Source organism: Oryzias melastigma, linkage group LG3 (assembly GCF_002922805.2).
Source record: "Oryzias melastigma strain HK-1 linkage group LG3, ASM292280v2, whole genome shotgun sequence".
Classification (NCBI taxonomy): domain Eukaryota; kingdom Metazoa; phylum Chordata; class Actinopteri; order Beloniformes; family Adrianichthyidae; genus Oryzias; species Oryzias melastigma.
Genome location: NC_050514.1, coordinates 11,732,584 through 11,746,388, shown reverse-complemented (window position 1 = coordinate 11,746,388; position 13,805 = coordinate 11,732,584). Strand labels below are relative to the sequence as shown.

Here is a 13,805-nt window from a genome sequence, read left to right as displayed (position 1 = left end):
TCCCTTACTTTCATGTCTTTTTCTTACTTATGTTCTTCACTCTTACCTTCATACATTGTTGACCCCTGTCTGCTTCCACCCTCAGCCCAGAATTAGTCTGAGACTCAGACCAAAAAGTTTTAATAAGATCAAAAATTTTAACCTGTTATCATGAAAATAATTCTAACGAGTAATTAATGCAGATATTAATAATATGAACACTATTGCAATATCATTACTTCTACTAATACTACTTTTACCAATAAGACTATAACTACTACTACTATAACCATTATCATCACATACTTCTACTACTTTTAATGCTGCTGCTATTCCTACCAGTACTACCATCACTACCACTACTACTAAAACTAATATCCAGACCACTACTACTAACACAACTAATACTACTACTAAAACTACTATTCATACCACTACTACCATCACTACCACTACACCTATCAGTGCCACTATAATTACCATTACTACTATAACTTCCACTACTACTTATAATAATACTATCACTGCCACTACTAATATCCTTACAGCTTCCATTACTATTAATAATATCATTACTACTATCCATACGACTATTACTCCCTCGACTAATACTACTAACAATGCTAGCACTACTACTGCTGTCACTACCAATACTAATAATACAACTACTAACAATTCTTACACTACTACTACTTTCACTACCACTACAAATAATGCTATCACCTTTATTAGCACTACTAAATACTATCAGTACCACTCCTAACAATACTACAATTACTACTAGCAATACCACTACTAATAATATTATTACCACTGCTATCACTTTCACTATCACTACTATCACTACCAATGCTAACAATATTATCACTGTTACTATCACTACTACTGCTACTATTATCACTGCCAAAACTAATAATACTATCACTACTACTATAATTACTATGATCACACTATTGTTATAACTACTACTAACAATACCACTACCATCACTACTATTATTGCTATCACTGCTAACAATACTATCACTAATAGCATTACTACTATCACTATTACTATTACTGCCACTAGAACTACTACTACTACCACTACTACTATCACTACTACTACTACTACTACAACCAGTGTTGGGTAAATTACTTCAAAAAGCAATTGATTACTTTACTTTACTTTAGTTACTGAATGAAACTATAATTAAATTACGTTACTCATTACCTGTTTAAGAAAGAAATTCATTACTTGTTACTTTACTTTTTTCCCACTCATATACACATTTTCAAGGGAAAAACAGCTTGGAACAAACAAGATCCTCTTTTCTTTTATCTAACTGCTGTAATAGTCCAGTAATAGTAATTTATTACCAACATTGTAACTGTAATTTGCTATATTTCTCAGTTATTGACTAAAGTAATAGATTACAGTAATTTGTTACTTTGTAATCTGTTATCCCAACCCTGACGACAAATACTATCACTGCTATAGCGCTACTTTCAGTACTACTGTGACTACTAGTATCACTACTACTAACACTACTTCTATACTTAGTATACTTTTATGCTTACTTCTATACTTCTATATAATGACTACTACTGATACTGTCACTCTAAGGATGATACTGGGAGTGGCAATTATTATTAAGATTTGTAGTAGTATAGTATTGTACTTTTTAAAATATCATTTTAATAACAATGGGGGTATAGCAGCATGAAGTAATCAAGTTTATATTAATTTATATTAATTAATATTAATTATGTTTTATAAGCTGCGTTTTTAAGGTTTACATAAGTATTTTTTTTTAATTGGCTGTTTGTTTGTTTTTTTCCTTTAATGAACATTCAGCATTCCGTTTACATTCAGCTTCTTACTCTGCATATCCTCGTCGGCGGATGTAAAATCCAGCAATCAGAGGACTTCCTCCTCCTCCTCCTCCTCCTCCTCCTCCTCCTCCAGCCTCCCGGTGCCTCTCCGCCGTGGGTTGGGCTCCTCTTGCAGGACCGTTCCAAACTATCCGGATCAAAAACAGTAGCTCAGGATACCGCTGCTGCTGCCGCTTTCTCCCAGTTGAAGCGGCCGCCTCCTCCGCGTTGATCAGAGGTTCGGTCTGCTCAGGACAGAGGGGGGTCAGTCCCTCAGTGACCCGCCGCTGGTTCACCTGCAGAGGCAGGATGCGCTCCCGGGCTGCGCTCTCCTGGTAAGACGCGCGCGTAAAGGACGCCGTGATGTCTCCACGCGTTCCCGTGACTCTGCAAGCTTAACTCAAACTAAGATTAAACGTTAAATGAACTAATTTACGATATTTCTACAAGCTAGTGCACCACGTCTTTAACATTCTGAGGCAGAGGGGGGTAAATGTGAGTTATCACTCTGACAGGGTTTACAAGAAAAAATGATGTTCTCACTGAAAGGAAATGTTTAACTCTGGAAGGGCCGTCCCTCGGGTCACTAGAGGAATTTTCCACCAGAGGATATTAGGACTGATCTTTAAACAGCTTTATTTACAGCTTTAAAGCAGAGTGAGGTCACAGCCCACAGGGTTCTAGTGCAGTGAAATCTAAATGTCCTCTTTCTGCTCCCGTGGATGTAATTAGACATGTATGAATCAGGCTTCTGGAATGTGGATTTTTCATGGAATCCTAACATCTGATCACTTTCCTGTGGAACAAAACAAGAGCTGATGGTGATGTTTATCGGACATAAACGCTTGCTTTTTTCCTCTTGTGCATTCACAGGTCTACATCCCTGTTTTGTTTGCTCTTCCTTTCTACCGTGTCTCCTTCCACCTCCTCTCGCCCTCAGTGGATTCTCCAGCGTGTCCCTGTGGTCCTGCCCGAGAAGACTGAGGATCAACCGGCCCCCCACTTCCTGTCTCAAGCTCGTTTGGACGTCGCCTCGGAATGTGACCCAGAATGTCACAAGAGGGCGCCTCGTCTGAGCTACTGGGACCTGCGGCGTCTTCTGGCCTTTGAGACGCTCCACTCTGATGGACGACTCACTGAGACCGCCATTGGGATTTATGGCTATAACCCCAACTTGAACACCAGCCCGGCCTACGCCTCTGGGTCTCCTGCTAAGGCCGAGGGCTCGCGGGTCAGAAGACGACGAGAGATCTTTGGGCATGATGGACGTTTCAGCATCGCAGGCCAGAACTTCCTGTTGAAGTTTCCATTCTCAGTGGCAGTCAAACTGTCCACCGGATGTTCTGGCACTCTGGTAGGGGACCGCCACGTCCTCACAGCAGCTCATTGTGTCCATGATGGTAAAAACTATGTGAAAGGAGCCCAGAAGCTTCGGGTTGGCTTTTTAAAATCCAAGCAACGAGATGCACCACAGTCTACCACGAACCCTACCAACCATGTTGAGGGAGCTCCATACGCACCGCCAACCAACGACAAAATGAAGTTCCAGTGGATACGAGCCAAGCGGACCCACGTTCCCAAAGGATGGATCAAAGGGAACGCCAACGACATTGGGATGGACTTTGACTACGCCTTGCTTGAGCTCAAGAAACCCCACAAACGTCGGTACATGAAGTTAGGGGTCAGTCCACCGGCACAAAGGCTTCCTGGCCGCCGAGTTCACTTCTCGGGGTTTGATAACGACCGCCCAGGACAGCTTGTGTATCGGTTCTGTCAGGCTGGCGAGGAGACACCAGATCTGTTGTACCAGCACTGTGACGCTCAGCCCGGCGCCAGCGGCTCAGGAGTGTACGCCCGGATGTGGGACGGGCGCCGGCGGCGATGGGAGCGTAAGGTGATAGGCGTGTTCTCTGGCCATCAGTGGGTGGAGAGACAAGGAGCGTCCCAGGAGTTCAACGTAGCCGTGAGAATCACGCCCCTGAAATACGCCCAGATTTGCTTCTGGATAAAAGGCAACTTTGTGGACTGCAGAGAGGGGTGACGGAGAAGCAAGGATCCCACAGGGGTGTAGCTACCAAACCATTTACAGATCCTTGTGGAATATTGGGCACCACAAGACAAAAACAAAAACTGGGAAATCTGATAAACATCCAAGAAGATATACAGATAAACCACACTTTTCTATTTAGATAAAACAATGTACTAACCAAAACAACCAATTTATTTAAATTACATTTTAGGTGCTAAAATTCATAATGTGCATCACTGCAAATAAATAAATAAAGCCATTACTTTATACAGTAAAATGCTCCTATTGAGCGAACACTAATTATTGCACTGTTGAGACGTTCTACTGAAAACTTTTGTGGATGAATGTACCAAAGATTCAAAATGTTTCCTTCTAGACTGATTTAACTCCTTTCGGTTGACATATTTGTTTTCACCAATATACTGTGTTTTCAGGTTATGGCTGGACTGATTTATCAAGTTTTTTTTTCCCTCCAGTCTGAACAGTTAAATCTTTGCTGCCATCTGGTGGCCAAATATAGCACTGCAGCAGTTCCTTGTTATCTTGCTTGATTTCACTGAGGTTGCATTGTTGCCTTTTCTCAGATATGGCTGTGGAAGATTAAATGAAATATATGCTTTAAGAAAAAAAAGAGGTTATGTCCAATATGCTTTATTATTCCGCTTGTTTGACATGTATATTTAATTTCCCTTTGAGGATCAATAAAGCGTTTTATTTCTTTTGACTCATGTATTACACCTGGACATCAACTCTGTGTTGATAGGGACACATTTTCAACAGCCAAATGGCAGAACATTCAGAGAAAGTTGACATGGAAACCTGATGAATGTCGATACACAAGTTTAGATCTGGATCTTGCTTTATGGCACATCCAAAAAAAAAAAAAAAAGTAAATCAGCCACATTTTGTCTGCATCATTTAAAGCTCCGGTTTGTAGGACATTAAGGAAAGTGAAACACTTTTTTATAGCTAAAAATTGTGAATTTAAAATCTTTTCAGATGTCATTCATCTTTCTTCAGCGGTTTTTGGTATCGGAACAGAAATGTGGGCAAAATTAGATGATTTCGGCACTTTAAACAGAAATGTTTTGGAAAAGGCAAACTCAGGAATGCCACATGCTGTCATTCAGACTAGAAAAAACAAATTATGACAAGGCCGGTTGAGAGCAACTTTAACAAAACCTACCAGCCCCATTCCACAGCACCGTTTGGTGGCAAAAATGTGCTACATTTACAATGAAAATGTGAACAAACCATTCCATCGCCGTGCGGACGCTGTTGGGAGGACAAATTTGGATTTTTTTTAGATGGTGTTCAAGAAAAAAAATAATCCTGTAAAGTTGCATCCTTATGTGTACATGTTGATTTTCACATATAGGATGATTGTGTTCATACTGGGTTGGTATCTCAATAGCTGTCAGCTAATCATCAATAGCACAGACTGAAGCAGCTGACAGAAAATCCACTGAATATTAAGAGGAAATTCACAAACTGAAACGTAACTCGCCTGTAACACCATTTGGGTAACTGAATACTTGAGCTGGTAATGCTGTGACAGTCTTTCCAGCTGGCTGCCTGTGTTGCTTCCATCACCTCGTAAGGATTTACCGAAAGGGCTCAGAAGAGTAAACCGGTTTGTCATAACATGAAGTGTTGGATTTTTTTTAATATGCTTTCAGTTTGGGGATGCTTGCAGCTTGTTAACTGGTGCTGTAACTGTACCTCATCATATTTACTGACTTTGAACAAACAGATAGTGATGCGGATGCAGCGTTTCCTGTAAACCAAAGTACCGTGGGCGGACAGATGGGCTTGCACCAGTTTTCTTCGTTTTGATGAGACTTTTTCCCAGAAAAAGTTCTGCTATAAAAACGAAAAATGTATTCAGGATGAACAAACAAATGTTCTCGCGTTTCAGCTCGAATTAAACCAAAAAAGGAAAAACTGGTTTTTATAAAGAAATAAGGCAGATTCAGCCACTCATATCCAATCAAAACAGGTGGTACTTCCTTATTCCATTCAATTGATAAAAAAAGATTTTCAACTTCTTTTGAGGGGAGAAAAATAAAATGAAATTAAAAAAAGAAGAGTTGGCAATGTTGAGATTATCAAACTGCCGACAACACTGTTCAGTGAGTGCCTCAAGCTTCAAACAATCAGGATCTCAAGCCCGACTTCCTCCTCTGGTCTGAGTTGCTCGTCTGGTTTTACAGACAATGCAGGGCCAAGTCTGCTCTGTGATTGGCCGTGTGTACTTAAAATATCTTTGGTGAGAGTCACCCCCAGGCATTCCTCGGCTTCCCTGTCGCCTAGAAACAGCGTAAAACAACATGCTCAAGTTGTCCTCGTGGTAATGCCCGGTGTAACACAAAATCGTATACAAAATAAAACTATTCTTTTAAATAGGTAAATATAAACATTGCATTAAAAATAGAACCGTATCAAAACACAATTATGAGTTCACAGTCTGTCCTCCACCCCCAGCGGCCGCCCTCTCCTCCTGTTTCCAATCCGGAGCTCGGAAGTGAGGTGTCCCCGCGCAGATCCTCTACTGGGACTTCAGCCCCAAACTGTTGGAGGGCAGAGGGTAGGCGTAGGCTTTTCCCAGCACGATGCGGTCTCGGAGTAGTTTAAAAAGCACATAGTAGTTGCAGAAAAGAATAAGGCCCAGAGACAACGTGTGGTTCCAACGCTCAGAGCGCAACAGAGAGTATAACTGGTATAAAACCACGCTGGACTCAATCCAGATCAGCAGGTTCAGGATCCGCAATGGCTTGTGAAACAAGAACTGCAAGAAAAGACAGAAAAGTTGAGAGCAAAAATGAACAGGACTCGAAGGTCAGATACAAACGAAAAAAAGGGATACACAAGAGCTAAAATATAGTCAGTGCATGGTCTTTGACAAAGCAGCCACTTCCAATGAAAAGTCTTCGTAAACATACATATTAGCACACTTCACATCAATATGCAAGTCTTTAAGGCCATTTCTGGATTCTGCTTACAAAAGGCGCAGGTACTGAACATGCATTGAAAGGTATACCAGTTAACATCCTCTTTAATTGAGGAAAATGCCAACCATTAGAAAATCGATCATGAAGGAGAAAAAATTATTACGGTTTGTGCTCGGCCAGAACTATATGACACCAAGTCTTTGATATGTGGGAACAGAGCTGTAAAAGGAAAAGCTTGGAGAAAGATCTGGACCGCTTTTACAATTGTGTGAAGGCTTTGTAAGCATTCACACTATAGTGATCCTGTTTCTCTTGATTATTACTCCTTATTTATTCTTCTGTTCGTTTTTCATTTTTTCAAATTTCTGCAATTTCGGCTATCAAAACATTCAGCAGGTTCAGGACATTTATGTTTGTTCTATTAATTATGCATTTTTTAAATTTTAACCATTTTTTTTAATTTTACGCCAATTTTGCGATTTTTTTTCAAGTAAATCTTCAAATATTTGAGCACTTTCTGCAAATTATGCAAGGTTGGTATCAAAACATTCAGCATGTTCAGGACATTATGCAGCTATTAAAGTTAATTGCTTCTGCATTTTCAGCAAACAGCTTCAGCAAAAATCATTCACATTAGCATTATCGCAGGTAATGCAACTTTCCTAATTCAATTATTGTGTTATATTCAAAAGCCACGTTTCCTCATAAACGGTGTATTCTTTCACATGTGAAGCAGGATTTTGCAGCTCTTGCTGGATTTTGGTCAGTAGGTATTAAAGGTTGCAGACTTCTGACTAAAACCATGAATCTGTAGCCCACAGTTTTACTGCAATATTGTTTTTGGAGTGAATATCATTGAGGAATTCCTTCATATCAGGCTCTCTAAAAGTCTCGGCAAAAACATTTAGTTGATCCAAAGTTCTATGGAGACTGGAGGATTTCATAAATACGATGGGAGGCAGAGCCCTTACTCATCACTCCTCCACAGTGGAGATTATGCACAGCTAGTGAGACCGAACCCCAGAAAAATATTCACTGAAAGAAGTTGGTTAAAAAGAGGAAAATTAAAGAGCTGTTATAGTTTCTGCAACATTATAGAGCCCTAGAAAATTTAAATATTACACCAATCCTCTTTTGTGATAAAAGATAAAAAAATCTTCAAATATATAAAAATATATATATTTTTTTGAGTATGGAAAAAAACAGATAACACTAATCAGTCGCTCGTGTATCAGAGGATAAGTAAGTAATACTCACATAAAATCTTGCATGAGAGACATCAGAGGGCAGGGCCACATTATAGGGTCCAACTGCTTTATACAGACATCGACTGTGTCGTACCAAGACCCCCTGAGGCCAGACGGTGCTCTCTGACCACCTGAAAACCATCAGCACATCAGCCTCAAACCCCAGACTGAGAGCTTCAATCACGCCAGTCCTCGAAGGCCACTCACACATGCTGGGGGGCGTTACTGTACGACCCGTGCTCCAGTTTCTGCCAGCGGCCGAGGTGAGCTGCCGAGCGATGGAGCAGGTCGCAGTAGCTGGGGGGCAGCAGCTGGCTCATCAGCATCACGAAGGCGTTGATCCACACCATGATCAGGTGCTCGCAGGACCAGCGCATGTCGTAGTACTGAGTACTCTGTGGGAGAGAAAAGCAGCATGGAGGCTTATAGAGGCTGGATCATCTGGTATCAGATTATCCAGCAGAAGCAGCACCAACCTTAACAAAGCAGAGGGGAAGGAATGCTACATAGTAAGCGCTGAACAGAGAGTTGAACAGCACTTCTTTGATTCGCCGGTTGAAGTCGCTCTTGAGCTCCTCCACCTCTGCTCGAATCAGCTCGGGCGTGTCCGAGTGCGTGTGTGGCGGGCAGGTGTGGGTGGGCATGTGGGGGGGGCTGGAAAACTGTTCTCTGAGGTTTTCACGCAGCAGGAAGAGGAAGTCTCGCGGCCGGAGGAACGGAGACTCTGCCAGGTCGGCCTGCTGGTGGTCCCCTTGGTAGTCGCACTCTGCCGCCGCCGCCGCCGCTTGGCTTTTCCCTCCTTCCTGGTGGAAACAGCAGAGGGGGACATACACACCGAACCTGGAGAACAGGGAGAGACGGAAAATGATGACAAAAACAATGGAAAAATTTAAATGAAGAAGGAAATGTAAATACAACAAAACTTAGATGTGGAACATTTTTATAAAGATAATAAAAAACAAAAATAAGCTTAATCTCCAGTAGATTTATTTTTTAGATGAATTGAATTAAATTAAAAAAATAAAACAACCAATAACAAAAAGTTATCAATAGTTATTGACAGATTAGGTAAGAAAACAGCAGGTGTGTGGTTGAAACTTTGTCCCGCAGTGATGAAACAGTTCTTATACTTTTAAGATATCAGGCACATTTTTAACAGTGACATGCACACAAAACGATTCAAACACACAAATCTGAGACAAATGAAGGAAACACCCGAGCTCAGCAACAATTAAAAATAATCAGTCTATCGTTTATGTTATTGGACACTTTTAGAGGAAATGAAAGAGCGTTGTGAGAGAAAATCTCTGGGTAAGGTTCAAATCTAGAGATGACCCTGCTCTCCATCTTGTTCAAAACTTTTGACATCAATAAAAACTCTGAGTTAAAACAATTCTCTTTTTCTTTAGTATTTTTGCAAATTCCTAATGAAAATAATACACTCACTGGCTACTTTATTAGAACAGACTGCTCATTAACACAAATTTGTAATCAGCCAATCACATGGCAGCAACTCAATTTAGACATGCAGAAATGTTCAAAACGATCTGCTGCAGTTCAAACTGCATCAGAATGAGGAAGAAAGGCGATTAAATGACTTTGAACATAGCATGGTTGTTGGTGCCAGATGGGCTGGTCTGAGTATTTCAGAATCTGCTGATCTGCTGGAATTTTCACCCACAACAATCTCCAGGGTTTACAGAGAATGGTCAGAAAAAGAGAAAATATCCAGTGAGTGGCAGTTCTGTGGGTGGAAATGTCTTTTTGATGTCAGAGGAGAATGACCAGACTGGTTCCAGCTGATAGAAGGGTAACAGTAACTCAATAATCACTGGTTACAACCGAGGTCTGCAGAAGAACATCTCTGAACGCAGAACACGTCCAACCTTGAGGCAGATGAACAACAGCAGCAGAAGAACACACTGGGCGCCACTTTTGTAAGTTAAGAACAGGAAACTGAGGCTACAATTCCCCAACGATCCTCAAAGACTGCACAACAGAAGATTGGAAAAACGTTTTCTGGTCTGATGTGTCCATTTCTGCTGCAGCATTCAGATGGTAGGGTCAGAACTTGATATCAACAACATGAAAGCATGGATCCATCCATCCACAGTTCAGGCTGGTGGTGGTAGTGGAGTAATGGTGTGTGGGGGGGGGGTATTTTCTTGACACACGTTGGGCCTTTAATACCAATAGAGAATCATGACAACCCCACAGCCTACCTATTGTTGCTGACACATGTCCATCCTTTTATGACCACAGTGTACCATCTTCTGATGCTACTTCCAGCAGGATAAAGCACCATGTCATAAAGTTGGAATCATCTCAGATTGATTTCTTGTTTCTTGAACATGACAGTGAGTTCTCTGAACTCAAACGACCTCACAGTCACCAGATCTCAATAGATCATCTTTGAGATGTGGTGGAACAGGAGATTGGCATCATGGATGTTCAGCCGACAAATCTGCAGCAACTGTGATGCTATCATGTCAACATGAACCAAACCGTATGAGGATTGTGTCCAATACCTTGTTAAATCTATGATACCAAGTTCTGAAGGCAAAAGGCAGTCCAACCTGGTAATAGTAAGGTGAACCTAATAAAGTGGCCAGTGAGTGTAGAAGATCATTACAGTTTGACCCCTGCTTTACTTATTTTTCATACAGCTTTAACATAACTAGGAGAAAAATGATATTTTTGTTATCTTTAAAAAGCCAACATTTCAAATAGGTGTTAGTATCTCTAGATCTCAACAGAAGACCTGTGCCATAGACTCACGGGTATCCCAGGAAGAGAAGGTTCAGCACAGAGTGGTTCTTGCACAGGTTGACCAGCGTCCAGCAGAGCACCCAGCCGCACAGGGTCAGCAAACTGAGCCGGGCTGCGATCAGTACCACGTAGCGGAGCAATGATCCCCCACTGCTCTGAGACACCTGCACAACAAAGACGGATCATCTGTTCTTTCAAACCTGCTGTTACGTTCTAACTGAGATTGTATTTCTTTGAAAGCAGACTGTTTACCTCTGAGACAATCGTCCAAACAAGCCGTCTGGCCAACATGACAGTGATGAAGATGGCCAGGTGGTAGTCCATTAAATGAAAATTCTGCAAGCAGGAGCCAAATCATTTATCATCGCCAGTTTATACGTTTCGACCCTACTTCTTAAATTAAACCAACAATTTACAAGCTCTCACTACATTTGGATCAGAATCAGGAGAAGCTGATTAATGTGTCAAATGTAAACCAAAATTTCAAAGATGCGTTTAAAGTCACAAACAGAAGCTGGCTTTATTTCTCTACAACACAAAAGAAGTCATGGAGTCAGAGCTAAGAAGCTAAAGGGCAGCCAAGTCTAAGCTCGTCTGTGAGCTAAAGTTGGTGAAGGAAAACCAAAAAAGTCTTACAAGCGAGGTAGAGGCAGCAGGGTGGCTGTATGGGTACCACCACACCGTCCTGTAGATGTTGATGTACTGGACGAACAAAGCAACCAGCAAGTAGAGAAAAAGCAGGAACTCGAACAGTAGGCTGCTGTCCAACGGGAGCTCGGGGATCCGCGAGTGACGGACCGGCTCTGGGGTGATGAGGGCTGAAAGAGGCGGGGCCGACAGACCTACAGAGTTACTGCCCCTAGAGGGAGGACAGAGAAATGAGAAAACAGACGTGTGTGATCCACTGTCTGTGCTGCAGTTGTGTACTATGCATGGTAAGTTTAGTTTTCTCCTGATACAATGGAATAGCAGTCAAAGTTTTAAAAACCACTCTGATCATTTTTTTATCTATTCTAAAAATGTTTCCAGTGGTCTTTGAATTATAATTATGCAGTTTTTAGGCAGAATCAAAGAACCTGCGTCACTTTCTAGGACAGTTTCTGCAGAGCGGTAGGAGTTTGTTAGACACTCATCTCTGAGCTGTGGGCGGGACTGTTGGCATGGAGCAGACCCCAGCCCCTCTTCCCATAGTGGTTCCATTTTCAGGGCATCCCTTAAGGTGACTTCATGAGCCTCAAGTGAACTGCAAGACAGACCTGCACTCCCTTTAACCCTTGAGATATCTTATGGGGTCCAAATGACCTGACCCCTATGTTCATGTGTGATCTCTCCCATGACAAAGGTGGATAAGCTCTTACATCTGCTATGGACACCAATGAAGATAAAAAATCCTTGAAGAAAAGAAAAGTTCAGCACGCTGTCTTGTGGGGTCCAGATGACCCCACTTTTACTGTGAACAAGCCTAGTAGGGGTGTAACAGATCACAAAACTCACAGTTCGGATTGTGTCACGAATTTGAGGGTCACGGTTTGGATCGTATTTTGGATCAGTAAAAAGTTAAAAAAAAAATAAAAAAATAAAGAACGTGCAGTTGGGGAGTGTTTGGCGTGCACATACCTGTTCCTGAGACCTGTGCCATTGCTGACACTGCCTCCAACCAGGGTCTGCAGGGACGGCAGAGCGGAGCGACTGAGCTGCTGTCTGCTGGGACCCCTGCGGCCTCCTGGCATGGTCGCCAGCTACTGCTCGTCTCAAAAAGCCACCGTGATTTCAAGCCACTGAAAAGCAGAAAGTCAAAGAAACAACAGCTTAGCTTGAAACCAACACAGTGCAACTTACATGTCCAAATTCCTTCATTCCATGGTGCACTCACTATATGTGGGTTTGCCATTTTCTAGTGCTGTCCGAATGTACAATTCTAAAATCGAGTGCCCTAGAAATTTTCCAGAAGTCTTTATAAAAAAAAACAGTGTGCATTGATGCTCACTGCATTAGTTCATGAAATTACTGACGTCAAATCCTCCGTTTAGAAAAAAAATAAATAAATAAATAAATAAATAAAAAAAAGTAGTGAGAATGGTGTCTGTATTGCTTTAAAAATCCTGGGCACTTGATAGTCCAGCACTAAATAGTAGTTAGGGATTACGGTGGGAATTCGGGACATAGCATGTATGTCCAAAAACCTTTTAAGGAAATATGAAAGGCTGACTTACATGGAATGATGCCTGTGCATATGGATGCAAAAGTTGCTAAGTGCATACTTTTTTTTCATGTAAAGGAGGGTGGATCTGTGAGAAGTCAAATAAAATAGTTTGTCGTGTCAGTTATATTAAGTAGTATATTCTTTGGTGTATTTATTACACTATTTAAATGTGTCACATTTGTAAAATGCATGGATTTCTATAAAGATGAAAAACATCAAGTATTTAGAAAGATACCATTGACTTTATATGAACACTGGACAGGGTGAGTGTGACATCACCCATAGAAAAGCTCCAGTCAGATGAAGTTAATTCTGTCCTTTTTTCTTATTTGCTGTATGGACATCGTCATGTGGGAGCAAGAGGACATCTGTAACCAGTGAATAGGCGCGTTTCTATTAACTCTGAAATTTTGCAAATTGGAATTTCAATAATAAATTCTCCTAATGGAAACACCTCAATTTTTGAAAAAACTTGCATTTTTCGAAAAAACGTTTTTGCGCTTAGATGAGGTGGAATTTGGGGCATATCAAAATAGTAATTTTTCACAAAATTGTAATGGAAACACTATTTTCCGAAATAAATGCGCTTCTTGGTATGAAGTGTCTATCCTGAGCGTTGCACAGCGGGCGCCACGAGAGATCCCACGGAGTTCACAGCTCATTATAAATTGCGTATCACAGGGACTTGTACAGCTCCTCCGTAAAACCACCAACCAGTTTCATCTTCGCCGCACTATTTAAGCTGGCAGCCTGAATTAAACACGGAAATCTCCG

The 13,805-nt window shown here is 41.4% G+C and overlaps 2 protein-coding genes across 2 annotated transcripts in view; one reads left to right on the top strand and one right to left on the bottom strand.

Moving 5' to 3' along the window:
- Positions 1–1,578: 1,578 nt before the first annotated feature.
- Positions 1,579–4,585, top strand: LOC112160866 (serine protease 23). The gene is made up of 2 exons (XM_024295721.2): positions 1,579–2,167; positions 2,706–4,585. The coding sequence occupies exons 1-2, from the start codon at positions 2,142–2,144 to the stop codon at positions 3,871–3,873; spliced, it is 1,194 nt and encodes a 397-aa protein (XP_024151489.1). The 5' UTR covers positions 1,579–2,141; the 3' UTR covers positions 3,874–4,585.
- Positions 4,586–5,018: 433 nt separating this feature from the next.
- Positions 5,019–13,805, bottom strand: part of tmem39a (transmembrane protein 39A) — a 12,991-nt gene continuing 4,204 nt past the window's right edge. Inside the window, exons 2-9 of the mRNA XM_024295720.2 lie at positions 12,446–12,606; positions 11,465–11,687; positions 11,081–11,164; positions 10,838–10,992; positions 8,536–8,899; positions 8,267–8,454; positions 8,070–8,190; positions 5,019–6,649 (exon numbers count right to left, since the gene is read on the bottom strand). Of these exons, the coding sequence (XP_024151488.1) occupies positions 6,410–6,649; positions 8,070–8,190; positions 8,267–8,454; positions 8,536–8,899; positions 10,838–10,992; positions 11,081–11,164; positions 11,465–11,687; positions 12,446–12,558 (1,488 nt within the window). The 5' untranslated portion in view covers positions 12,559–12,606 and the 3' untranslated portion in view covers positions 5,019–6,409. The remainder of the gene's footprint in view (positions 6,650–8,069; positions 8,191–8,266; positions 8,455–8,535; positions 8,900–10,837; positions 10,993–11,080; positions 11,165–11,464; positions 11,688–12,445; positions 12,607–13,805) is intronic.